Source organism: Eulemur rufifrons, chromosome 16 (assembly GCF_041146395.1).
Source record: "Eulemur rufifrons isolate Redbay chromosome 16, OSU_ERuf_1, whole genome shotgun sequence".
Classification (NCBI taxonomy): domain Eukaryota; kingdom Metazoa; phylum Chordata; class Mammalia; order Primates; family Lemuridae; genus Eulemur; species Eulemur rufifrons.
Genome location: NC_090998.1, coordinates 44,429,471 through 44,455,066, shown reverse-complemented (window position 1 = coordinate 44,455,066; position 25,596 = coordinate 44,429,471). Strand labels below are relative to the sequence as shown.

General features: G+C 45.5%; 2 protein-coding genes and 2 non-coding genes across 8 annotated transcripts in view; all 4 read left to right on the top strand.

Annotated features, from left to right (window-relative positions):
- Window positions 1-6,018: 6,018 nt before the first annotated feature.
- Window positions 6,019-11,855, top strand: ATP5F1B (ATP synthase F1 subunit beta). The gene is made up of 10 exons (XM_069490256.1): window positions 6,019-6,176; window positions 6,662-6,844; window positions 7,075-7,249; window positions 7,824-7,945; window positions 8,186-8,370; window positions 9,162-9,320; window positions 9,435-9,557; window positions 10,232-10,444; window positions 10,784-10,985; window positions 11,589-11,855. The coding sequence occupies exons 1-10, from the start codon at window positions 6,050-6,052 to the stop codon at window positions 11,687-11,689; spliced, it is 1,590 nt and encodes a 529-aa protein (XP_069346357.1). The 5' UTR covers window positions 6,019-6,049; the 3' UTR covers window positions 11,690-11,855.
- LOC138397767 (small nucleolar RNA SNORD59) lies at window positions 6,913-6,987 on the top strand. The gene has a single exon (XR_011235876.1). It is a non-coding gene; the product is annotated as a small nucleolar RNA SNORD59 (small nucleolar RNA).
- Window positions 8,035-8,105, top strand: LOC138397769 (small nucleolar RNA SNORD59). Its single transcript, XR_011235877.1, has one exon. It is a non-coding gene; the product is annotated as a small nucleolar RNA SNORD59 (small nucleolar RNA).
- A 6,618-nt stretch (window positions 11,856-18,473) lies between the features above and the next one.
- BAZ2A (bromodomain adjacent to zinc finger domain 2A) overlaps window positions 18,474-25,596 on the top strand; it is a 29,976-nt gene continuing 22,853 nt past the window's right edge. For 4 of the 5 annotated variants that reach the window (XM_069491325.1, XM_069491326.1, XM_069491324.1 and 1 more), the window contains exon 1: window positions 18,474-18,535. The gene's annotated coding sequence lies outside the window, so the exon portion shown is untranslated. Of the gene's footprint in view, window positions 18,536-19,439; window positions 19,494-25,596 lie in introns of those variants that run through there. The other variant, XM_069491323.1, reaches the window with a different exon arrangement.

Here is a 25,596-nt window from a genome sequence, read left to right as displayed (position 1 = left end):
ATATCTGCACCTCAAATCCAGTGGCTTTCATTTGCATACTTGACTTAGCAACCCATTCCCATGGCTGTATCTCATCAGGATTACTGGGAGTGAAAGCTGCTTATACAACAACTAAGTCATGGAATCTACTTATCTCTCAGCCTTCTTTGGCCTCACAACTAATTAGCCTTTATAGCTCCAGTTCCTTCCTTATTTCTATATCCCTATGATTCATCTTGGACTCAGTAGTTCTCAAACTATCAAAATCATGTGGTGGTTTGTGATAATGTGGATTCCAAGATCCTGGCCCCAAAGTAAGTTTTAGTGGGTCCCATGTGGAGCCAGGGATTTGCAATTTAACTGATAACTTGAGATCAGTGATTTCTAATTCCCAGACTAGCAGCGTGAGTTTCTCCTAGGAACTTGTTAGAAATACAAATTCTGGACTCCAAACAGACCTACTGAATCAGCAACTTGAAGGGTGAAGTCCAGGTGTACGTCCAGCCTTCCTGTAAGTTTGACAACCACTATTTTACATATGATCTGAGCCAAAAGAGCAGGAAGCGATGATAACCACTGTTTGAGACCTAAAATGTAGATTCTGATTCAGTTGGTCCTGTTTGAGATACCAGCTTTGTCCAGTGAGACTTTTGTGATTAAAGAAATGTTCTGTATCTCCAATGCCTGTGGCTACTAGTCACATAGAGCTATTGAGGATGTGAAATGTTAGTGCAACAAGAATGATTTTTATTTTGTTTAATTTCACTAAATTTAAATACCATATGGTTAATTACCATGTTGGATAATGGAGATTTAGATGATTCTGATAGAGGTGGCTCCTGGCCTACTCATAAAACAATTCGTTAATTGAATTCTTACTTGCCTAAGATGGCACAGGGAAATCCAACTATGATAAGTCTGGATACTACAAAGGAAAAATTAACAAATTGATCTCATTAAAAGTTACATTAAGTCAAAAGATACTAGGTTAAAAGATAACATACTAGAAGAAAATATTTATAAATTTAACAAAACATTTGAAGAACACTTAATCATGACAGTAGGAAAAAGGGCAAAAGAGGAATAGGCAATTCACTGAAGAAATACAACTGGCCAATAAACAAAAATATCCTGTCTTAATAGTAATTAGAGAAAGGTAGGTTAAGGCAGTAATTATATTAACCACGTTTTAAAAAAGTTTTGGCAAGGATTCTGGGAACCTAGTAAATTAGCAAGATGATTTTAGGAGGCAGTTTGGCAGAATCTCATTTAAGTGAACATTTTAAGCCAACATTTTATTCTAAGAATCTATTAAAGGACCACTAGATGGTATACACAATGATGTCACAAGGCTTTCTTTTTTCATTTAGTATTGTAATAGTCATTTGAAACATCTCAAGTGTTTAGAATTAAAGAAATTTTTATTGGGGCATAATATGCAGTCATTTAAAAAGTAAACTTAAACCTGCTGATAACAGAAAGTTCTTCAAAACACAAATATCAGATAACTAAAGTTTTCTATAGTGTGCTTCCATTGAGGTTTTTAAAAATGGGAATGTATACATTTCTACCCATTTCATATGTTTATGAAGTGGGTAGGTAGAAAGTGAATGGGACATGCAAAACATTTTTTTAGTGGTTATTTCTGGGAAGGCGAATGGAAATTTGGGGGATAGTGGTAAAAGGATTCAATATTCTGTATATCTATAATGTGTTTATGTATTGTGTAATAAAAAGCACCCCAAAATTGTGGTCCAAGAAGGGAATACTGGATTTTTTTTTTTTCCTATGACAGAGTCTTGCTTTGTCACATGGGCTAGAGTGCAGTGGCATCATCATAGCTCACTGCAACCTCCAACTCCTGGGCCCAAGTGATTCTCCTGCCTCAGCCTCTTAAGTAGCTGGGAGTACAGGCCAGGTGCACGCCACCACACCCAGCTAATTTTTCTATTTTTTTGCAGAGACAGGGTCTTAACTCTTGCTCAGGTTGGTCTCGAACTCTGGACCTAACACCATCCTCCTGCCTCAGCCTCCCAAAATGCTAGGATTATGTGCTTGAGCCACCGAACACTGGATTTCTTAAGTAGAATGTTTCAAAGTTGCAAATGGGTGTGTGAGTAAGCTGCTTAAGTGAAATGTGAATGTGAAAAACTAACTTTTTTTTTTAACTAATTGGAATTGAAGAGGTTAAGGATGTCTGAAGTTAGAATATGGAATGGATTGTTTTTTATGGAATTTGAAATCACCCAGAATGATTGTCAAAAACTATAGTAGAGACAAAAAAATTCTACCAATTACCAGAGTAATGGAAGAATACGGGGGCATGACAAATATGGATAATAGCAATATAATGGGAGTTGGTGGAAAATGCAATTTTCACCTCAAGATAAAATTGTTAGGTTTTCAGTGTTGTAGGGCACAATCATTTGGAATTAACTTCAGGTAAAAAACCAGATTGGATGAGTCTATGTGGTTTTTATTACTCCATGAAAAATAACTTGTGTTTTACATAAAATATCACTTGGACAATCTGAGTCTTAATCAAGAAATATGAAATAAGACTAAGACATGTTAGAACCGTAAAACATGGTATTTGTTTAGAAAGCCTATTAAGGCCTATCTTAATCTGAGCTAATCAAGCTTATTTACTTCTATTTTAGGCAGTATTATAAATTTAACAGGTTATCTGATTTCAGAGGGGGTAGAGGAGCTTGTTGAGGGCAAACATTGACACACAACAAAAGAAGGTAAGAAGGTCACAAACAAGCATAATGGTCTCATAATGAAGAAATAGCTCTGTACACCCACCTCATGAACATTGAAAGCATTTAGCATTACAGTGTTATACAAAGACTTGTTTAATAAATAACCCAAATACCCAAGAAAAGAATTACTTGATTAATTTGCTAAGAGGACAAGGAAATGTGTGATACATTTCAAAAAGTGATGAGCTTCAGTTACCTGGAGACTTACATGAAAATCTTTCTTGGAAACCTGGATTAAGTGAAATGTCAGGGTAATGTGTTTGATGGTTAATAAAACTAATTGGGTCAAGATCAAAATTCTCAAGTCTTGCTGAAAAGAGGGGAGAGGGAGGAACTCTTGGAGTTTCTTGGCTTTTATATAAAATTAACCGCTTGTTCAGTTCAGGTCAGAAACTGTTGGCCGGGTGTGGTGGCTCACGCCTGTAATCCTAACACTCTGGGAGGCCGGGGCGGGAGGATCATTTGAGCTCAGGAGTTTGAACCAGCCTGAGCAAGAGCGAGACCCCGTCTCTACAAAAAAAAACAAAAAAAAAAAACCCAGAAAGATATTAGCTGGACATCCAAAAATATATGTAGAAAAAATTAGCTGGGCATGGTGGAGCATGCCTGTAGTCCCAGCTACTCGGGAGGCTGAGGCAGAAGGATTGCTTGAGCCCAGGAGTTTGAGGTTGCTGTGAGCTACACTGATGCCATGGCACTGTAGCCTGGGCAACAGAGTGAGACTGTCTCAAAAAACAAAACAAAAGAAACAGTTGAAGCCATAGATAGGAAATAACAGGCTCACAAATGATTATTTGGGGCTGAACAAAGGAATCTTTATTCTAGTTCCCCCCCCACCCCCACTTTTTGAAAGCAACTGATTCTGTGTATAATTTTTTGTTAAAAATCCTAAACATTATTTACCTTTTATTACTTTTCTTGAGGGCATTATACCAAACAGACTGCTCACCAAATGCATCAGATGAACAAACTGATGAATGGATTGCATAGGATCCAACTGACAATAAGTCAGTAGTAAGTTTAAAAATATCTAACGGGTATGTATGGGTCTAACTATGTGTCAGGCATTGTTCTAAATGCTTCTTTCATATATTAATCAATACACTTAATTCTAAAAACAACCCTATGAGATAATCCTCATTATTATCCCTTTTATGGATGAAGAAAACTAATGTACAGAGAGATTAAATAATTTACTCAATGACACCTAGGGAATGGCAAAAGGCAAGATTTTAACCCAGCTTCGCTCTAGTGGCAATACTCTCAAGGAGTATCCTAGCCTATCTACAGAAAATTAAGCTCTAGTAGTTGAGGAAGGCAAGTGAAACATACAGGTCTCTGTTAAATATGATGCTGACCAGCGTAATAGAAAGAGCATAGTACTCAAATCAACAATGTATATCCCCTACTTGGGAGGCAGAGGCAGGAGGATCGCTTTGAGCTCAGGAGTTCAAGCCCAGCCTGAGCAAGATCGAGACCCCTGTCTCTACTAAAAAAATAGAAAGAAATTAGCGGGACAACTAAAAATATATATAGAAAAAATAAGCCAAGCATGGTGGTGCATGCCTGTCGTCCCAGCTACTCTGGAGGCTGAGGCAGGAGGATTGCTTGAGCCCAGGAGTTTGAGGTTGCTGTGAGCTAGGCTGACCCCACGGCACTGTAGCCTGGGCAACAGAGTGAGACTGTCTCAAATAAAATAAAATAAAATAAAATAAAATAAATAAAAAACATGCAGAAAAATGGGAACTTAATAGGGGCTGGTGGGAGAAAGTCTAGGAAAGTAACTCCACATTGAAATACTCCAAATAGTCATGTTTGTTCTAATAGGAAGATGAAGGGTTATCCATCAGGTCTCCAAATATCTTTCAATAAAAACAGGAAAGGATGCTCTGTTTATTCTGTGATTTTCTGTTCTTGAGGAACACTTAACACACCCTGTCTAGCCCCCACTCATCAAAAGGCCCACTGAGGCCAGGCGCGGTGGCTCAGGCCTGTAATCCTAGCACTCTGGGAGGCCGAGGCGGGAGGATTGCTCGAGGTCAGGAGTTCGAGACCAGCCTGAGCAAGAGCGAGACCCCGTCTCTACTAAAAATAGAAAGAAATGATTTGGACAGCTAAAAAAAAAAAATAATAATAAATAAATAAATATATATATATATATAGATAGATAGAAAAAATTATCAGGACATGGTGGCACATACCTGTAGTCCCAGCTACTCAGGAGGCTGAGGCTTGAGCCCAGGAGTTTGAGGTTGCTGTGAGCTAGGCTGACGCCAGGGCACTCTAGCCTGGGCGACAGAGTGAGCCTCTGTCTCAAAAAAAAAAAAAAAAAAGCCCACTGAGACCTGGCGCTGGCTTTTCACTCTTTAGTACCCTCTCTTTTTCCCTTCCTCACCTACAACCAAACTACCTGTAGTTCCATGAAAGGAACATGCTGTTTCAGGCAAACGTGTGATCGGAATATTCTTTTCTGCTTTGCCCTAAGAATTTCTACTCTAGTTTTGCAGCTGTCTTTCAGCCGCTTCTGCGTTAGGCAGTTCCTCTACATGTCTTGGTGACCCAAATTTATTCCGTCCTCCTTCGTGCACCCACTTTATACTAACCAGGAACCATCACACTTTATTGCATTGTTTGTTCATCTGGACCTTACAAGGAAGGACCTGAGTCTTGTTTATCTTTGTCTCCTCAATACCTGGCATATATGTGTTAAATGACTGGTTGCATTAGTTTCCTTCATTGTATACATTTGATAAAGATTCTGTCAGGGTTCCCGATCTGCAGAGCCAACTGGGAGTTTTCAATCTCACTACTGCGAAAGAAAAACCGTGTTTTGACTCTAGAGAGGGCTCCTGACTTGGCCAGGGTTACCCTCAATGGTGCTTAACGACGCTACCACTTTGCTAACCCTCACCCCTTGTGGCTGTCACCCAGCCCAAGGTCCTATCTAAGGAAAGAGCCCAAGGACACGCAAAGACATCCCACGTGTTTCCCAACAGGAACTCAGGTCCCTTTCCGAAACGTAGTTCCGCCAAATACTCTCTCTCCAATTGACATTCTTACGGTCCAATTAGGTTTTGAGGCTTGGAGTGTTCCGCTATCCAATAAAAAAAGGAGTTTCAGATTAGCATCAGTTTTGACCAATAGTTGAGAAGATGAGAGTTTATTAACCTATAGAAGCAGCACAGAGAATGATGAACACCAAAGTTATCCAATGGACGTGCCTACAACAGAGTGGGACTCGCCCCAACTGCGGGGGAGCTGGCGGCAAGCTCACTGCAGAACTCAGTCTCCACCCGGACTCCGCCATGTTGAGCCTTGTGGGTCGTGTGGCTGCCTCCTCGGCCTCCGGGGCCTTGCGGGGACTCAGCCCTTCAGCGTCGCTACCCCAAGCTCAGCTTTTACTGCGGGCAGCCCCGGCAGTGGTCCAACCTGGTAAGTGGTTTACCCTAGGGTCTGAGTTCTTTTCTGCCGCCGCATGACCTTGAGCCGGGGGCCGATTGTAGCTCGGGCCTAAAGGATCCCTGGTGCTAGGAAGATGTCGCGAGCAGCGTCCTGCCCTCTAGCCGGGGAAGAACAGGAACGCGTCGTCCATGGGAGCTTTCTTCGACCCAGTTCTGGCCTGTTTTGGATAAAAAAAATCTTTGTTTGACGGAAAAGGTCGGGCCGGGTACCTTGACCTTTCCATAGAATAGGGGTACGAGCTCTCGAATAATCGGGTTTTGTATTTGAGGATGGGAAGGCTGTGCAGGTGCTTTCTGGATTGCTGCTCTGCCCTCCGTCTTGGACACGCCTTCCGTATGAGCGGAAGGAGGCCGGGCCTGGGCAGAATTCGCCTGTCCTTGCACGTGAAGCCCTGGCTTCCGATGACCTTTAACTGTCGTGACCCCAGCTCCTTCCAATACCTTTTTGTCTGTTAGCCCGAGACTATGCGGCGCAAACATCTCCTTCGCCGAAGGCAGGCGCCGCCACTGGGCGCATCGTGGCAGTCATTGGTGCAGTGGTGGACGTCCAGTTTGATGAGGGGCTACCACCCATCCTAAATGCTCTGGAAGTGCAAGGCAGGGAGACGAGGCTGGTTTTGGAGGTGGCCCAGCATTTGGGTAAGTAGAATTTGTTAGAAATAGTAAAGACCTTGCTTCGACCAAATATCCCAAAACCAAGCCATCTCCTTTCTATGATGATTTTTTCAAAATGACTTTCGTTCTTCTGAGTTTGCTGAAGCCACATTTAGGTACTGAGAAGGAGTCTTGGTTGACTCAGGTATTTCACACCAGCTACACTTCAGTAAATATAACAACTTGTCCTTACGTATGATGTGTTTATCTAACAGGGGAGAGCACAGTAAGGACCATTGCTATGGATGGTACAGAAGGCTTGGTTAGAGGCCAGAAAGTCCTGGATTCTGGTGCTCCAATCAAAATTCCTGTTGGTCCTGAGACTTTGGGCAGAATCATGAACGTCATTGGGGAACCTATTGATGAGAGAGGTCCCATCAAAACCAAACAGTAAGTCCCTCTTGTTGCATCTGCACAAAGGAACTGCTGTTTCTTGCAGTTTTACACATTAAGGTGACACCTTCCAGTAAAGCAGAATTTTCCTGCAGAAACTACTTAAAATGCTGATATATTCGATTATTAAAATCACACAGTGCAGTTTCTCCTGAAGAAATTAAGGATGCAGAAGTTCTGACTGATGAAAACCTACTACTTAGGACTACAGTTGAGTATTTAATGCTTACACATATGGTTTAGGTTGAGGACTCTATAAAACTTTCAGGTCTATTTCTTATTGGTATGTGAAGGAATGCTGTTAGGTTAGGGCTCAGTAAAATGAAAAAATTTATGACAGTTAAAATTGTGAGGGAATGGGATTATTGGTTCCTGAGATGACGAAGTCGTCTTTATTGCACACAGTTGGGTTAAATGCCAGATGACAATTTATCTAACTAAATATAACAAGGGGGAGATGAGACTGGATTCTCTAGTAAGAGTTGGACTTGAGAGTTGATAGGGACATTTAAGGCTATTCAGTTGCTTTCAACAAGGTGAATAGATGTAATCCTCTCTTCTGCCTTTACAGATTTGCTGCTATTCATGCTGAGGCTCCCGAATTTATGGAAATGAGTGTTGAACAGGAAATTCTGGTGACTGGTATCAAGGTTGTGGATCTGCTAGCTCCCTATGCCAAGGGTGGCAAAATTGGTATGTTAGTAATGGGTACATATTTTCTAAACCTAATATGGGAGGGGAAAAAATCATAACTATGTTATGAGTGGGTATTGACATCTATCCCTCACTGATGAGTAGCTTCTGACTTTCGTTCTTCTGAGTTTACTGAAGCCAGATGGCATTCCTGAGAAGGGAAAAGATGAAAGGAAGCAAAAATTTTTAGAAGTTTATTTATTTGGGAATGCAGAACTCTAATCTTCTCAACTCTCCTAGGGCTCTTTGGTGGTGCTGGAGTTGGCAAGACTGTACTGATCATGGAGTTAATCAATAATGTTGCCAAAGCCCATGGTGGTTACTCTGTGTTTGCTGGTGTTGGTGAGAGGACCCGTGAGGGCAATGACTTATACCATGAAATGATTGAGTCTGGCGTTATCAACTTAAAAGATGCTACTTCCAAGGTGAGCACTGAGCTGATTGGTGTCCACGTAGTAGTTATGCCAGGAAGCTGTTGCCAGTTGAAGCCATGTTTTTATATTTTCATTTTAGCATCCCAGAACCCATGAAGGAAATTCCTGTTAGTGTTTTCCCCCCAACTTCTAACACATGATCTTTCCTCTTTGACATTAGATTGCATTTCTAGACTTTTCTTTTTGGTAGATAGTTTCATCATTTCAAAGCTAATTTTGAGGGTGAGGGGATTGGAGTTGGTAAATTCGTCTTAAATAACCTTATTTTGTACCTTTCATTTACATAGGTATTTATTTCCTTCCTATTACAGGAATTTTGCCTTAGTAATATAAAAAATTATTTTTTGGCCAGGTGTGGTGGCTCATGCCTGTAATCCCAGCACTTTGGGAGGCCAAGGTGGGAGGATCGCTTGAGCCCAAGAGTTTGAGACCACCCTGGGCAACATAGTGAGACCTCCAGCTCTACAAAAAAAAATTCAAAAATTAGCCAGGTGCATTGGTGCATGCCGATAGTCCCAGCTACTCTGGAGACTGGGGCGGGCAGATCACTTGAGCTTGGGAGTTCAAGGCTGTGGTAAACTATGATCATGCCACTGCACTCCAGCCTGCGCAACAGAATGTGTCTCTAAAAAAAAATTAAACAAACAAAAAAAAAAAAAACAATTTAAAAAAAGATATCGACACCTGAGAAAGTCTGTGGTGGGTTCTCTCTCTCGATTTGGAGACCTTGGGTATGTGGCTGCTATACTCCTAAGTTTTCTGATTGTGTTTGATTACTATAGGTGGCACTGGTGTATGGTCAAATGAATGAACCACCTGGTGCTCGTGCCCGGGTAGCTCTGACGGGACTGACTGTGGCTGAATACTTCAGAGACCAAGAAGGTCAAGATGTACTGCTGTTTATTGATAACATCTTCCGCTTCACCCAGGCTGGCTCAGAGGTATGAGGGCAGGCTTGAGAGGACCTGGTTCATTTGACCTTTTTTTGGACATAGGTAGATGAGGCTAAAGATGTAGATACCTAAGACATTTGTTCTTACTTTTTTTTCTCTTAGGTGTCTGCCTTACTGGGCAGAATCCCTTCTGCTGTGGGCTATCAGCCTACCCTGGCCACAGACATGGGTACTATGCAGGAAAGAATCACCACCACCAAAAAGGGATCTATCACCTCTGTGCAGGTAAGAAAAATTAAATGGGTAAAGGTCCAGTATCCATAAAGGCATGTAGAAGCCAGGTGCAGTGGTGTGTATCTGTGGTGCCAGCTACTCAGGAGGCTGAAGTGGGAGGATCACTTGAGTCCAGAAACTTGAGACCAGCCTGGGCAACATAATGAGAACTTGCCTTAAAAAAATGCATGTAGAGGTATAAAACCTAATTACTTGCATCTTAAAAGGGTTCATGAGTTCCCTGGAATAATGTGTAAAATTCTCTGAGCATGTTAAAGAACCTAAAAGGGTCAAGAAACACTCATCTAAATTAATTGGAGGTATACATGTAAAGGTAGATCACAAGGCAGTGCTTTCCAGCCCGAGAGGAAATAGTTCATTTTAACAGACTGTTGTAGTGGTGCAAGAAGGTTTTTTTTGTTCTTGTTTTTAACTCTAAAAGTGGGTATCATTACAGTAGAGTTAAGATGTAGGGTGAAGAACAAAAAGTATGATAATGGAAATTCTTCCATCACTGCTTAGAGAAACCAGACAATGCATAAGCTTGCTCAGGTATTAGGGATGATAATAAGGGTCTTCTGAGGTGGACTTCTGAATGCTGAGATGGAACGAGGTAAAGAAGAGAGGTCAGAAAAGTAGAATTACTTGGGTTCCTGCTGTACTTACGGGTTCTTTACTCACTTTAGGCTATTTATGTGCCTGCTGATGACTTGACTGATCCTGCCCCTGCCACTACCTTTGCCCATTTGGATGCTACTACTGTGCTATCCCGTGCTATTGCTGAACTGGGCATCTATCCAGCTGTGGATCCTCTAGACTCCACCTCTCGCATCATGGATCCCAACATTGTTGGCAGTGAGCATTATGACGTTGCCCGTGGGGTACAAAAGATCCTGCAAGTGAGTAAATTGCTATGTGGAACCAGCGACCATAAAGTCATAAAGAGGAAATTTGGGGATTATATTAGGACTGGATCGTTCCTAGGATTTGCTTTGGAGCAAGGAAAGTTGAGACCAGCAATTGCTAGTTGAGTGTTGATGAGGTCTTGGGGAGGGTTTTAGGTGCTTAGGCTTTGGAATCCAGTTCTTTCTAATAGCACTAAACTAGGAATAGGGAGACGCCGATCATGAGGCCCTGAGCATGTAACCTTCCCTTTATTAGCTTGTTCTCTCTCTCAGATTTTTATCCAGATTAAAGCAATGTGAATACTTACTCAGACTTCCCCCACCTCCTTATAGGACTACAAATCCCTTCAGGACATCATTGCCATTCTAGGTATGGATGAACTTTCTGAGGAAGACAAGTTGACTGTGTCCCGTGCACGAAAAATACAGCGTTTCTTGTCTCAGCCATTCCAGGTTGCTGAGGTCTTTACAGGTCATATGGGGAAGCTGGTACCCCTGAAGGAGACTATCAAAGGATTCCAGCAGATTTTGGCAGGTGAGATTTTAAATATAAAGCTTAACATAAAACGGTAGAAAAACTGAAATCTTGAATGCTCACTCTGCTATGGTCCCAGTCCAACAACCATCAAGGAATGTGTAATATACTGTGCCTAGTTATGTTTTTTTTAATTAAGACAATAAGCTATTTCCCATCAAACTTGTTTGAAAATATTCTACATTTATTGCGAGTGTGACTTAGATTGATTCTCCAGCTTCGTTTTATACATAATCCAACACTCACCGTTTTCAGTGCTAACTACTCTTCTAAATGAATTATAACCACCTTTTAGGAAGGCATTATTAATCCTGTTTTACAGATGAAACTGGAGCATAGAAAAGTTTAACATGAACTTTCCCAATATCACCCAAAGTAGAGAGTAATAAAAATAACATGAACTCAGATCGTGTGGCTCTTGACTATGTGTCCTTAATCCATACTGTATCATGTTGTAAATTTGATTTGTGAGGGAAATTTAAGGTTTCTCAGATGACATGAATTCATCACATTCTGACTGGTAGTCTCAAGTGGTGAGGTATGTACGTGCAGCAGAAAGTTGATACCCTTCTCCTTACTAGTTGGATTTTTTTTTCCATATAGGTGAATATGATCATCTCCCAGAACAGGCCTTCTATATGGTGGGACCCATTGAAGAAGCTGTGGCAAAAGCTGATAAGCTGGCTGAAGAGCATTCATCGTGAGGGGTTCTTTTGGCAAACTAAGCACTCATCCTCTGTTGTCCCTCTCCTTGTCCCCAATCAGAAACCTTCAGTTTTCTGTGTAGGCCACACAAGAGCCTTGACTGAAGATGTTTTGTTCTGTCTGAAAAGTATTTAAGGTTTCCAATAAAATATACACCCCTCAGAATTTGTCTATTCTCGGTTCAGTCAACACTAAAGTTTTTGACAATGAGATTTTTAGAGTGGCCACAAGAAGCCGTTTTAGCACAAAATAGGTCGTGTATGTTTGAAATTGGTTCATTAAAAAAGAACAGCCATTCTCTTGAATTGATGAACAACTGTGCACCTTAGTGAGGGGTTTCCTGTAGGTAGTACAGTGTTACTAGATGTCAGCTTTGGCTCTTTCATGGCATTTGTTCAGAGCACATTGATTTTTTTGCCTCTTAAATATCCATATACCATGTTCCTACTTCATTAAAAGTAGGCCGTTTTAGAAGGGCATATTGGAAAAAAATAGGTTGGTTTTAGAAATAACCTACTTCAAGGCAAGGCAGGGGTTAATCAGTGAGTTAATTAAATTTTCAGGAAATGGTGATGGGTACTGATCTTTGTTAAAATTGAGTCAGAAGGGCTCTTTGCATCTTGGCTAGGCCTTCATTTCTTAGTGTTCCTGACTACTGCCTCCTGCCATGTTTTGGGCAAGCCTAAATTCAACGTTTGTGATTCATTGAGGCTATTCAGAGGTAAAAGCATGAGGCCTAAGCTGAGCTCTGTTAATATCCATTATGAAAGTTCAGGAAAGAGACAATCCGTTACAGAAGAATAGTAATCTTTAGGGTTGCTGGCTTAGCCTTCTGAACTAAATAATGGAATCAGATCGTTTCCCCTTTATTTGAACTCACTAAAAGGTGAATGGTTGGGAGAGCTACTCGCCATTTCCGTTTAAAAGTGTGTAAGGTCAAACTTGATGCCCCTTAAGTGTTCTTCAGACCCATCCTACTGCCCTCTCGTGGTGGCTGCAAGAACTCTGATCTCACCATTTTGAAATCCTTGAAGGCCATTTGCTGGGATGTTCTCAGCTAATGACTGTTTACAAACCAGCTGGGGCTTTTGTCCTGGGGAGGAGCCTGCATCTCTAAGCTCCACCCCCTGAGGCTATCGGTTGGGTACAAGCTGGGCGGGGACAAGCAGAGCTCCCAATTCAGAGGCCCCTGGGGGTTGGAGGTTGGGGAGGGGCTTTAGGAGAGGCGCCAGGGGTGGAGTAGGGGCCTCTAAGCTTCCTCTCATCTGCCTGTGACGTTTTTGGCACCAGTCTCTCCTGTGTCATGATCTGGACAGAAGGTGGAGCCCCTGAGCTGCTTGTGCCCGGTAGTTTGCTCCCAGAGAAGCTTGGATTTGGGGAAATACTAAATTATGGGGGTGGGGACACTTCCTCTAGGTCCTGACTCTGGAGTGGGTAGGAAGCTGGTGGAGAAAGCTCCAGGGAATAGTTCAGCCCTTTCTGCTTTGTTTTCCCACGTCACTTATGCAGACCTGGGAAGTTAAGTCCTAAAGGTCGTTTGCATCCCTCCACCCCTTCCCCCAACACGTTCACGTCCTTCAGCATTTATCGAGAATCTTCTCCCTCTCACTAGTTGCAACTATTTATTTCCTTCCTCCTTTACCGCCCTCTTCGACCACGCCACTGGAGTGTCAACACAGTTCTAACCTTCCTCCATATTTCTCCAGCTCTGCCCTGTCCTCACCTCCTCCCTCTCTCCACCCAGAGAAAGCCCCGCCCTTCCCTCCTCCCTCCCCACCCCAGTCTGTCACACAGGGACATCACCCTACAGCAGTACAGGCTGTGTGGTTTGCAGGAAGCATACATTGGCTTTTTGATTCTTGCTCTTTCCCAGCTCACACTTTGGGAGGATCAAACACCAGCCTTCACGTGAAGGGGGGCCCAAGGACACTGAAGAGCTGGGTGGTCCCAGCCTGGAGCCCTGCCAGCCTAACATGGGTGAGTACGGGGACCAGCCCCGGGGAAGGCCTGAGGGATGCCTAGCTCCCTCCCAGGCTGACTCAGCAGGGGTGGGGCCTAACCTTTGCTCATTTAGGGGGTGAAGGAGGGGAAACAGGACTGTGAGGGGCGGGTGTTATAGGGCTCAGCTGGCGCGGCGCCGACCCTGGGATCCTAAGCATTAGCAAGCTCCAGCTCTACGGAAGAGCCCGAGATTGTACCTTAGGCCAGAGTTTTCCTAACCCCGCTTCCCCGCGCCCCAGTGGAGTATTGCCCCTTGCTCCTCCCCCATTTAAGCTGCTGAGATTCAAGTAATATTTGACAGTACTCACTGCTAGCCTCCACAAAAGTAAGCCCACTTTTGATCATGCTGGGGGGTCTTTAAAGTGCCTCCCCTCCCCCTAATTTCTCTCAGGGCTTTTAGTCCCAGTCTTCTCTCCTTCCCAACCCTGACCCACCATCAGGTGGGGGCTGCACTGAGCAGCTGCTTCCTGTTGCCCCTGAGGTTGATGCAAGGGTGGTGGTGGTTGAGGGAAAACTGAGCTAGAATAAAGCCAATTCTCAGGGTCCCACATCAGCCTTACTAGGGCTGTTATTGATGGCTCCCCCACCACAGTCAGAGGACACTGAGTGAGAGGCAGGATTAAGGTTGAGAGTGTAGGAGGTTTTTGCCCTCATGGCTTCCTGATTCCAGAGGCTCCACAGCTGTAGAGATGGGGCCCTGAGGAGCTGAAACACGGGGAACCTGTTCACCTGGTAAGGCACTGTGCGTGACCCCCAGCATGCTGGGCCTTGAGTTCCCTCTCCCACACTCCCAGGCCTCCATGGAGTCCCTGTGGCTCTCACTGCCATCCCGGCCTCCTTTATGGAGAGGTCTTTGCTGGTGCCCCGGGAGCGCGGGCAGAGCTCTCCCAAGTCCTTCCGTTTGGACCTACCACCATCCCCCACTTCGCCGCAGAAGTTTCTGTCTCTTCCTGGGATCTGTTCTCTTCCTCCAACTGGGATCCTTCCTGGTTCTGGCCTCTAGGAGACGCCACCCGCTTCCCCCTCCCCCAGTGGATCCTTCGCGACAGCCCTCCCCATGCGCACGTCCTCACCCCAGTAGCTCCTGCCCCTTTAAGCGCCACCTCCCCCTCTCCACCGCCGCCGGCCCAGGGCTGGGGGAGGAGGCACCGCCGCCGCCCGGCTCGGCCACCTGCGCCGCCGCTGCCGCCGCTGCCCGAGGCCCGGCCCTGCCCTGCTCCAGGTGAGGCCTGGCACCCACTTCCAGCCCCGTAGTCCCCAGGCAGGCCGTTCTTGCGGTCCTCTGCTCCGGGATCCTTGCTGCCCAGGGATTCAGGATCTGACCGTACCCCTGCGGAGCTGCCCTTCCTCTCTCCTCTCCGCCGCATCGTCTACTCGCCCATTTCTCCAGTCCTCTGCGACCGGAATCCGGAGGCTTCTCACGCCTCTCCACCACCCTCTCCCGGGTACCCCTCCTATTCTGGGCCCAGGATCTCCCCCTCCCCCGCGCCTTCCTAGCAGAAAAATCTCCCGCGGTCTGGGTTTCGCCTCCTCCCCTCTGGAACTAGCGTTTTCCCACGCCATCCTAATCCCAGTGGGAGGGGGAATAACCGCCACCCCAACTCCTCTCCTTCCCCGTAGTAAGGGGCGCGGGGGTGGGGCGGCGGGGAGAGAACTACATTGACTACACTCACTATCCAGCCCTGCTCCACTCTGCCCTTCAAGTTCAACTAAGTCCTATCTAAAGCTTTTCTATAGTCCTCACCCCACCCCATATCTCCCAGAGTTTGGGGTACGACCTCAGCACCACCTACTGAGCGCAGGTGGGAAGGGCCCTCTTCTCGGGCCAAGGGTTGCCCGGTCTAGCCTAGGAATGCCTCACCCAGAATCGGGGAGCTGGGGCGCTGCCGGAATCTTGAGATTCTGGGCTTGAGGGGCTGTTGGGGGAGAGTGCATAGGTGCTGGGGCTAAATCTCTGAGGGTGTTGGGGAAAGTGAGGAAAGCCCAGCCTTCTATTTAGATGTAAAGGAAGCCCCCCCCCCCCAAGGAAATATGAACTTCCAGGACCACCATAGAGAAGCCCATTGAGAAGTTTGGAAAAAGGACTGTGTAAATCTGAGGGGGCACCTGCCCACTTAGAGGGGAAAGGAGAGGAGTTATGGTCCTTTTGGTGCATTATGGGAGAATCTAGCCTCCCCAAAATATAGAGAGGGAGGAGACTGTTTTGATCTAAAGGGGGGGGGGTCTAGTTGGAGAGCCGTCTCCTAACTAGACCCTATTAACAGTATGATCCTGTAGAAGAATCAGGATTGAGGTAAAAACAACAAAAGCCACTGTGATCCATTCAGCCAGTGAAGGGAAGGGAGGTCTTTAATAATTACCTCCCTTGCCCCCCAGTCCAGCTGCTAGCTAGTCCCTAGCTCTGCTCCTTCTCTTATTTTTTCATTTCTCAGCCACCCCACCTCCAGAATTAGGGGACCTGAGTGTCAGGATTTGCTTCAGACTCTTCTGAGTCATGTTCCAGGGGGATGGAAGGGAGCTGGGGGGAGGAGAGGGTGGTCAGCAGTGGTGTTTGGGGTTGGATGCCAGGAGTATCTGGAAGGGGAGAGGGAAGGAGGTAGAGGGATGGAAACAAATCCCCTTCTCTCTTCCCCCTCCCAGTCCCAGCCATCTGGCTCTAGAGTGGAGCCAGGCACTGTGGCAGCTGACCTTGGAGTCAGGGAGGTGCACAGGAAGGCTGAGAAAGGGGGAGCAGGTGCTAATTTGTCCCTTCCCATTCTCTTCATTACTGGTCCACTGGCCTCGCTTAAAGGAGGTTCAGTCTATTCCCTAGACCCTCTTCTCTCAAGTTGCTGATAAAATGATCATTTGCCCCTTCTCCTTTCTAGTAGCTTCCTAAAGGGAGGTGGGTGGGTGATGGGCCGGGCCATATCAGATGAGATTGAGGAATGTTTGGGGACAATATGGGGTCAGTCTGCCCTCTGTCGTCTGGATGGAGGGAGAAGCACAGCTGCTGCATGGGGTGGCTTCTGGCAAGAAGTAAACACCCAGCTGTTGGGCATGTTGGCACCCCAACCTCATCATTCCTAAGGGAGCAAGGAAGATCCCTGATTAGATGGGATGAGGCCGGTGGGGGGTCTCCTTGGGGATGAAGATGATTGTAGTCTTTCTGCACCAGATGGGAAGAATGGATCCTGCCCCATTTTCTTTTCTAATCCCAGGTGGTCCTCTGGTATCCAACACCCTTCTTCCTAACTGCTCCTTGTTGGAAAAGTCCTAGAGGTTGCCCTGGAGACTAGGCCTGGGGCTCGGAAGGGGTGGGAGCAGTCAGTGGGGCACAGGAGTAACCGGCTCTTCCGGAGCAGAGTGGAGCCAGAGGTGGGTGTGTGTGGGTGTGGGGGAGGGGCGTGGCTACACCCGTCTGACTGGCGCAGATTCCCCCCCCCCCCCCCCCCCCCCCTCCCCGCGCGCCTGCCCCATCTCCGATTGGCTAGCCTCACGCTTGGGGGCGGGATGTAGGAAGATTCGTCCTCATCTGTCCTGGAAAAAGAAGAAAAAAGGGGATACCAGCTCCCCACCCCCCCTTCAGTTGTCGGTTCCATGCCCTCAGCTCTCTTCTCCACATGCCTTTATTTTTTTATCTGGGGGATAGGAGGCATTCCTTAGCAGAAATTTGCTGCATCCTTCCTATCTCCAGAAGGAAGGACACCTCTTCCCTGAGTGTGGCCTCTACTTACTCAGGGACTTCTGGTCGGCAGGCTGTTAGAGGGGTATTTTTTTTTCCAAGGTGACCTATAAATCTGTTGTTTTGACATGGAGGAGAGAAGGGTTTTGGTTTCTACCTGCCTACTCCTTCCCCTGGTAATTTACTTATCTCAGGAGAGGGAGGGAAACCCCCCTTAGCCTCCTCCCCTTCTCCCCTTCTCCTCCCCTCTTGAGCCCTGTGCACTTGTGAGGCTTTCCTAAAGCGAGCTTCTTCTCTGAGACATTTGTAGTGGGGGGTGGAGTCTGTCCCCCTAATTTAGAAAGAACCCACCCCTCGGTGGAGTAAGGAAATCCAATCTAGACCTATGGATTTGGCCCCTGCTCTTCCCTGTCTCCACCCAGTTTTCAGATCTCTTTCTCCTTGGACCTCCAGAGGAAAAGGTATTTGCTGACACCCTCCAACCTCCCAGAGTTTCATCATCCCCACTCTGTTGCTCTTCTAGAATGTTCAGCAGCCTGAGCTATGCACAATTTAGGCAATTCTTTTAGAATTGCATTGAATTGGTGGGAATTATCTTGAAGCCTGCAAAGTGTTGATTTTCAAGGAAAGGAAACCTGGTTTCCTTTCTAGTCATATTTTATCCACTGTTTGACCTTGAACATGTCAGTGAACCTCTTTGGGCCTTAATTTCTTCATTAACAGATGAGAGAAGGTTGAACTAGAAATTCACTAAACTGTAACATATGACACTGTTCCCCATGCTGGGGCCCTGCAATATTCATCTTAGGTAACAGCCAAACTCTAGTCCTATGCTAGATTTTACTTTCTTGTTCTCAGAGGGTTTCACATAGTTATGTATCCTTGTCAGAAAAAGTACTGTAACTGTAGAATAGGTGGACATTTGGGACATCTTGTTTGCTGGTCATTTTTCTGCTTATCCTCTACTCCCCTGACTGCCTTTCTTTTTCTTTTTTTTCCAACCCCTAAGTGGAACCAGACCCTCTCACTGCATTTAGGCTAGACTCAGGTCTTCGCTGTCTGGTTCCAGAGCTGAGCCTTCTTTCCCCATGCACAGGAATCTTTCTGATGCCCAGGGCCCTGCAGATGTCACCAGGAAAGTGGTGATCAGGCAGGACCAGACTGCCTGGACAGGACAGAGGTGAGTAGGCGGCAAATTTAGGCCTCTCTCCATCCCTTTACAACCTTTCCATTTACACTTTTCCACTACTCCACCTGGGAAATAACTGCCCTTGAAATTGTTTTCCTGACCTCTCTCACTCCCTGGTTAAAGTGGCACATGCCTTTGGTCCTAGAAATTGGGTCTAGTCCTTTAGATTAACCTTGGTTGGGATATAGCATGCCTTTCACTTTGTCTTGTGTGAAGCAGGACTACAGCCTCAGTGAGATGCGGGTGCAAAGGGAGCTGCCAGGTGGGCAAGGTGCAGGGTTGCACGATACACAGCGGCGCTAGGACCCAGATACGGGTCGGGAAGCTAGGGATGTTGGGCGCTAGGACCCTGAGGCGGAGGCTGCGTAGGGAGGCTCTGGGTCGGCCGCAGCTTCCCCGCCCCCTCCGGCTCCGACTCACTCCTCCCCCGCCGGCCATGTTGGCTCCGTTTGGGCCCCGCGGTTGAGCCGCGTCCCCTTCTCCCCTCCCGGACCCCGAACCCCGAACCCCAGATCCCCCTCCCCTGGCGGGCGTCTCCTCCCCTTCTGGCGCCCGGAGCGCGGCCATGTGAACCGCCTGTCCCCCGGGGAGAGACGAGCCCCGATCCCGGCTGGACGCCGCTGCCTCAGGTTTGTGGGGTCTGTGGCCAGGCGACTGAGGGGAGAGAGCCTGTTTCCATCCGAGACTTCCCTGGGGGAACAGAGTCTCCAGAGCCGGCTTGAGCCTCTCCCGGGGCGGGAAGCGGAATAGAGCTTATTTCCTGCGAGGACCCGACCCACCGCCGGTGTCTCCTTGCCGTAGGGGCTGGGAGGAGGCTGGGGCTGGCGAGTCAGCTGAGGACCCCGGACGGGGCCGCGGGGGCGGGAGGAGCTGTAGAGGCTCCTGGCTACGGCGGCGACGACGACGGCGTGGAGGCGGAGAAGCCACCTGGCTGGTGGAGATGACTCCTGTAGGGTACTCGGGGCGGAATCCCCGGGAGGGGCTCCACCTCCTCGGTGGGGGTGGGGATTGTCCTAGTGCGAGAAGTGGGTGAGGGGGTTCCCTGGGCGGGGTGAATATCCCGTTTACGGGTAACGGGGCGTTTTGGCTGCGGTGAGTGGAGGACAGAAGAGGTTTCGAGGGGCCTGAGGGTGTCTCCCTCTGGGACCACAGCATATGTTCTCTTGAGCACGGATAGCCAGAGGGGCCTTTACTGAGGGCGGTGCTGCGCTTGGCTCCGGGCCCCGGCGTCCCGGGAGAATCCCCCCACTCCAGGGATGGAGGTGATAGGGCTGATGGTTAGGCGTCTGGATTTAAGCTGGGCTGAGGGGCAGAAGGGAAGAATAAAGAGGGATTCCTTTCCAAGGAGATTCCTCATTGAGGGGATCCCCGTTTCCGTGGCAGAAAAGATGATCTCACATCATCCCTTTCTTTCCTGGTGTTCCCAATTTTGGGGAGACGGCAATGCCAATAACAGCCATCTTTGTAGGGTTTATTGGAGTGAGAATTTGTATTCTTTGGGGGTCGATGGGGGGGGGCGTAGCTTCCACCTCCATCAGTAGACAAACAGCCCCTCCCCCAATCTCCCGCAGGAAGTGGCCGGGAAATGGCAGCTGTGCGTTTGCTGCTGCGTCTCTTGTTGTTTTGAAATGTCCATTTTAATCAGATTTGGTTTCATTTCTGAGACCTTCTGGGCAAGCTTGGATCCTGCCAACCGTGTGGTCTGAGAGACCTTTCGATTTTTTTGGGGGGGGATGGGGAACTTAATTTGTCAACTGGAAGTAGTCCACTGCACTTGACTCACTGATTCTAATCCCCCTCCAAAGCATCATCTCAGCTTCCGTGTCTGGGTTTTCTGTTTTTTGTTTTTTCTTCTCTTTCCCCTTGAGGTAAAGGTCATAGAGAAGCAAACTCAGTTATCCACCAGCAGAGTAGCCTCTCAATACAGGTGGTGCAAATTCCCTCAGCATAAGGAGCTGCTAGGAAGACTTGGAATCTTTTGTGGCATGAGAGTGGGATCCTGGGATCCTAGTTAATATGTTCTTAAGTATGATGGTTTCTGTATTGCAGAGCACCTGAGCAGGTGAGCTTTCGGAGTGAAGCAGGGTAGATTCTGAGAAGTGGAGGAGGAGGAAGGGATGGGGAAGATTTAACTATGAGTGAGATTTTTATGTTGGGGTAGGGACTGATTTACAGAGTGAGATTGGTGAGCTTGTTCTTCAGTGGTGATTCTAGCCTAAGGACAGTCCCAGTGTGAAGCCTCTTATTTGGCTTAGGGTGTTGCAGGTTTTACCTTCAGCAGAACCAACTAATTAATTAGGAGAGTTTGCTATCATATGACTTACTCTTCAGTCTGTAAAAGAACATTTTCTTTCTTATTATTCTTGTTGAAGAGTGGTAAGATCTTCCTCTGTTCTATAGAAGGTCATGCACCTGGATTTTCTGTTTTTCCCACTTGATAACTCCAGGAGATTTCTCCTGTAGCATACAGTGATGGAACTGTGTGCTGTGTCCCCAGGCATTTTCTTGCACACTGGCTTTGGTTAGGGACAAGAGTTGACCACAGAATTTTAGATTTTGAAAGATGAAGTTTTAAGATCATTTGGACTATCCTGAAAACTACAGAAGCCTGGCATTGAAATCATCCTTTCACCGTTTTTCCAGTCGAAGACCTTCCACCTAGATGTAGATCCTTAAGATTAAAGATCCAGGATAGTAACATATGTGATTGTGTGAAAGTGGCAGCATCACTAATAAGATAACATCCTTGCTCTTTTCACTGGGGTGTTGGGGTTGTAGATATTCTGGAAATAGTAAAAACAAGTCCATGTGATGTCAGCATCCTTTTTCTTGGCCCTCTGGTAGACTGGTTGGTTCCTTGTTGCTTCCTGATAGGGTTGATTTGACACTGATTTGATGTTCCCCTTTTCTTCAACCTTTGCTTACCTAAATTGGCACTTGATAGAACAGTAAATTGATTTTCCCTGTTGGGAGTTAAAAGAGTGAAGAAAAGAGAAAGAGCTACCCTTTATTCTTTAGACCTTTAGAAGAAATAGAAGCTAGGTTTGAGAAAATAGTGATTTCATTTGGTATATGATTGATCTGAAATCTGAATGAAGCAAACCTTTCGTGGCCTTCCTGTAAAGTAGATGCATTCTGCTATCAGAGAAGTAGATTTTTTAATATTGACTGGTACTTTTTTTTAAGCCTCTCCGTAAAAGACAAAATTTGAGGATAAGGAGAACTATGTGGAGTGACCTCAGGCCGGCCAGAAATCTAGAATGCCCTTAGAGGCTCATCTTGCAATCTTGTGGTTCTGGAATTAGGTGTTACCAAAAGAGAAGCAAAGCTTGTTAGCGTTACTGACAGTGTCTTCCTGCTGTTAACTTTCCTTGTCACCTCTACAGAGGTCAAACAGCAACCTGCTAAAACAGTATGGAGGTTAGTGAATAACTGATAGGATGTTTGACCTTGTATGACATGTATCAAGTGAAGCAGTAATGCCACCATTTTTATGTCCTGGGACATAGAGTGAAGTATAAAACCCCTGAACTATTTCCTGGGACAAATAATCTTCTTGATTTCTTAGGATGTTGGTGTCCTCATATACCTCAGAGCCCAAGACGAATAGTTTTTGAGCATTGTCTCATGTGAGTCAGAAGGACCATTTTTCACCAGCTTGTCAGTCTACATAATTTTGAAATTTAAAAAATTCTACAAAACAAAAAGCCTGTCTTTAAAGAGGTCTGAAAATTGTTTCTTATCACTAGCAGTAAAAGTAGCATTGGCTTAGTGTTTTGTCACTCTAGTTAAAGGGACTAATTATTAAGGGGTCATTTTACAAACTAAAAGGGTCTTGTAACCTTACCCAACATTTGTCAAAAAAAAAAAAGAAGTTCTTAAGAGACAGGTGGTCTTATTACTTTTAGTCTTCTGGCGTTGGATTGTCCATAACCTACCTCACTAGTGTGGTTTTTAACCTGCCTACTCGGCTGATTTTGGCCGGGAGAGGGTATCTTCTGGGAGAAAAGGGAGTAGTCCTTAACAATTAGAGTTGAAATTTTGAAAAATAATCAGAGACAAAAGAGGGAAATAACCTAGACTGTGGCTTTTAGTGTCCTGCAATTTCAGAGACATTCCCAGTTTTCTGACAGTGAAGTGACCAAGGCTGTGGCAGAAAACCTAACTTAGGTTGTTAATGTGGTTTCTTTATTTAGTTAACAAATATTTTAAAACCTACCATGTACCTTCAGTGTCCAGTTAAATTAAGCAAAACATTTCACTAAGTTAGAGCTTAAATTTATTGCCTTTTTGCATTCTCAATACTTCCCTATTTCCAGGCCTTATTTTCTGCAAGGGATGGCTATCTAAAATATGTCAAAATTTGGGGCTTTTTTCCCTCTAGAAATTTTTGTCTCTATGAATAGTGAATTTTTTTAGTTTTCTGAAAATAGTAAGAGCAAAGCCCACGACCTTTGTTGGATAAATAAGCTGGTAGTGGCAGAAAAGGTAGATTTACTCATTTCATTTGTTTAGTCCATGGATTCAACAAATGTTTCCTTTGGTCTTTTTTACGTACTTAGCACTAAATTCGGTGCTGGAGATATAATGGTAGAACTTAATATCCAATTGATGCTGTAGAACCTATTTAGTGTAGCAGAAATAAGGACAGAGAATAGTCATCTTTATATTCTCCTGAGCAGCCTGGACATGACAGTTTTATTTGAGTAGCTCCTTCTTAGTATAATATTTCTTCTTTCATGATCTTCCTCGTGTTTCACTTGGAGTCCTGGCTAGGCAAGGGAGTTAAGGAGAGGACATGGTGAGAGAGAATGAACCTCAGTCAGTACATGCTATAGTTTACCTGAGTCAGAGTTCAAGGGAAGCTTGTTACCAGGGTTGTCAGAATGAGCTATCCTGACTAGAGAAGAGGACATGTTGATTTTGTGGCTTGGCACTTAGAACTCTTTATTGGTGGAGGAAGATGGCTTACCCAGTGAGAAGGGGTTTTTAGACAGAAAAATCAAAGCATCATTACGTAGAGTGTCAGAAACTGGGAGCAGTGAAAACTTGGAACTTTCCCAGGGCATGGGTCGGGAATGGGGCAGTTTTTGTGTTAAAGCAGGATTTCTCAACCTTGACACTATTGATATCTGGGCCAGATAATTCTTTGTTGTGGGGGGAAAGGAGGCCTGTCCTGTGTGCTTAGCAGCATCCCTAGCTTCTACTTACTAGATGCCAGTATCTCACCCCTTCAGACATTACTAAATGTCCTCTAGAGGGCAAAATTTCCCCTGGTTGGGAACCTAGGTATTAAGAGTATGGTGGGTAATCCAGAGATGTGTAGAGTCGAGAAATATCCTTCATGACGTTCACAATTATAAAGCTAAAATGTAGTGGGATCATTTGCCTTTGCTGTTTAGTCAAGACAAACATTTGAAATCTCTCCTGACCAGGTGTGGTGGTTCATGCCTGTAATCCTAGCACTCTGGGAGGCCGAGCAGGAGGATCCCTTGAGCTCAGGAGTTCAAGACCAGCCTGACCAAGAGTGAGACCCAATCTCTACTAAAAATAAAAGAAATTAGCTGGGTGTGGTGGCACGTGCCTGTAGTCCCAGCTACTGGGGTGGCTGAGGCAGGAGAATCACTTGAGCCCAGGAGTGTGAGGTTGCTGTTAGTTAGGCTGACTCCACGAAACTCTAGACCAGCCAACAGAGCGAGACTCTGTCTCAAAAAAAAAAAAAAAAAGAAAGAAAAGAAAAAGAAATCTCTCACCACCTCTCCCCTCTTCCGCTCAACAAGTTAGAAACCACCTGTTTGTGGAATTTTGGTGTATTACATGAGAAGAATGGACCAGAGAGCTGCAGGAACCGAAGTGTCCAGCTGAAGGGTGTTAATGGTTCTTGTGTTTCTGGGGATAGTAGCCTCAGAGACCAGAGGGTTAGAATTGGTCAGGCAGGACACCTGCAACAGTGTTGAAATCTGTAGTTTTTATTTTAACACTTTGTGCATTCTCAGTCTTTTTCTGTTAAAACCATGTCACAGGCGCATATAGTAGTAACTCTGTGATTGCAACTTAGAGAAAAGCAACTTATATGGCCATGTCAGGAGGGGTTTATTGCCTCCAGCTTATAGAACAGTGTCCCTTAACTCCTATAAATGAAACATAGGGGCCCTTAGGAGATCCATTTCTGTACAACTGGGACTGGGTTTGGTGCTTGCCTGATTTTACTTCCTGGTCATGAGAGCTCTCTGCTCTTCTGGGGCTTGGGCACTGGCTGATTTCTTTTTTTCATTTGGTGAAAATCCTATTAGTTCAAAGGGAGACACCCTCCTTTGCTTTGCTGTTATTACTGGCTCTAGATGGGAAGACAGAGTGTACCTTCAGGCTTTATTGTGAGAAGCATCTTAGGTAGGAAGGTTAAAATGAAATAACCTTAGGTTTATTTCAGGAGAGGAGCTAAGAGGAGCTGTTCACATTTTCTTTGTATTCCCATACTGTGATTTCATATTTAAGTGACATTTTTTTAACTTTTAATTTTTTGTAGAGACGGGATCTCCCTATGTTACCCAGGCTGGTGTCAAACTCCTGGCCTCAAGCAATCCTCCTGCCTTGGCCTCCCAGAGTGCTGGGATTATGGGCGTGAGCCACCGCACCTATCTGGCCTTAAATGACATCTGAATTCAGGAGTAAAGTTGCATTTGAGGAAGTCTGGCTGGATCATCCCTAGTTTTGTTGTATCTCCCGTGGTTTTAAATTATATCTATATTTAGACTTACTTATCTTTTTGAAAACTAAGCAGTCTTTTACTCTTTGTCTACTAATAATAGCTAACTTTCATTAACCGCTTGCTGGGTGACAGACACTGTGATAGGGCCTTTATATAGATTTTCTCATTTAATCCTCACAAGCCCTGGAAGTGGGTACTAAAATTTTTACAAATAATGAAACTTAGGCTCAGTAAGTTTCAGTAGCTTGTCCAAAGTTAAACGGCTAATAAATAGTAGAGCTAGGATTTGAACCTAGAGCCCACTACATTGTGCTGACCTCACTACACAGCATAAAGAATTTTG

What these genes read in the sequence shown, in the direction of transcription:
- ATP5F1B (XM_069490256.1), top strand. Translation starts at nt 6,050, where the DNA reads ATGTTGAGCCTTGTGGGTCGTGTGGCTGCCTCCTCGGCCTCCGGGGCC. An exon ending in GGAGGTGGCCCAGCATTTGG is followed by an intron (nt 6,845 to 7,074) that starts GTAAGTAGAATT and finishes TTTATCTAACAG; the next exon opens with GGGAGAGCACAGTAAGGACC. An exon ending in GGTCCCATCAAAACCAAACA is followed by an intron (nt 7,250 to 7,823) that starts GTAAGTCCCTCT and finishes CTGCCTTTACAG; the next exon opens with ATTTGCTGCTATTCATGCTG.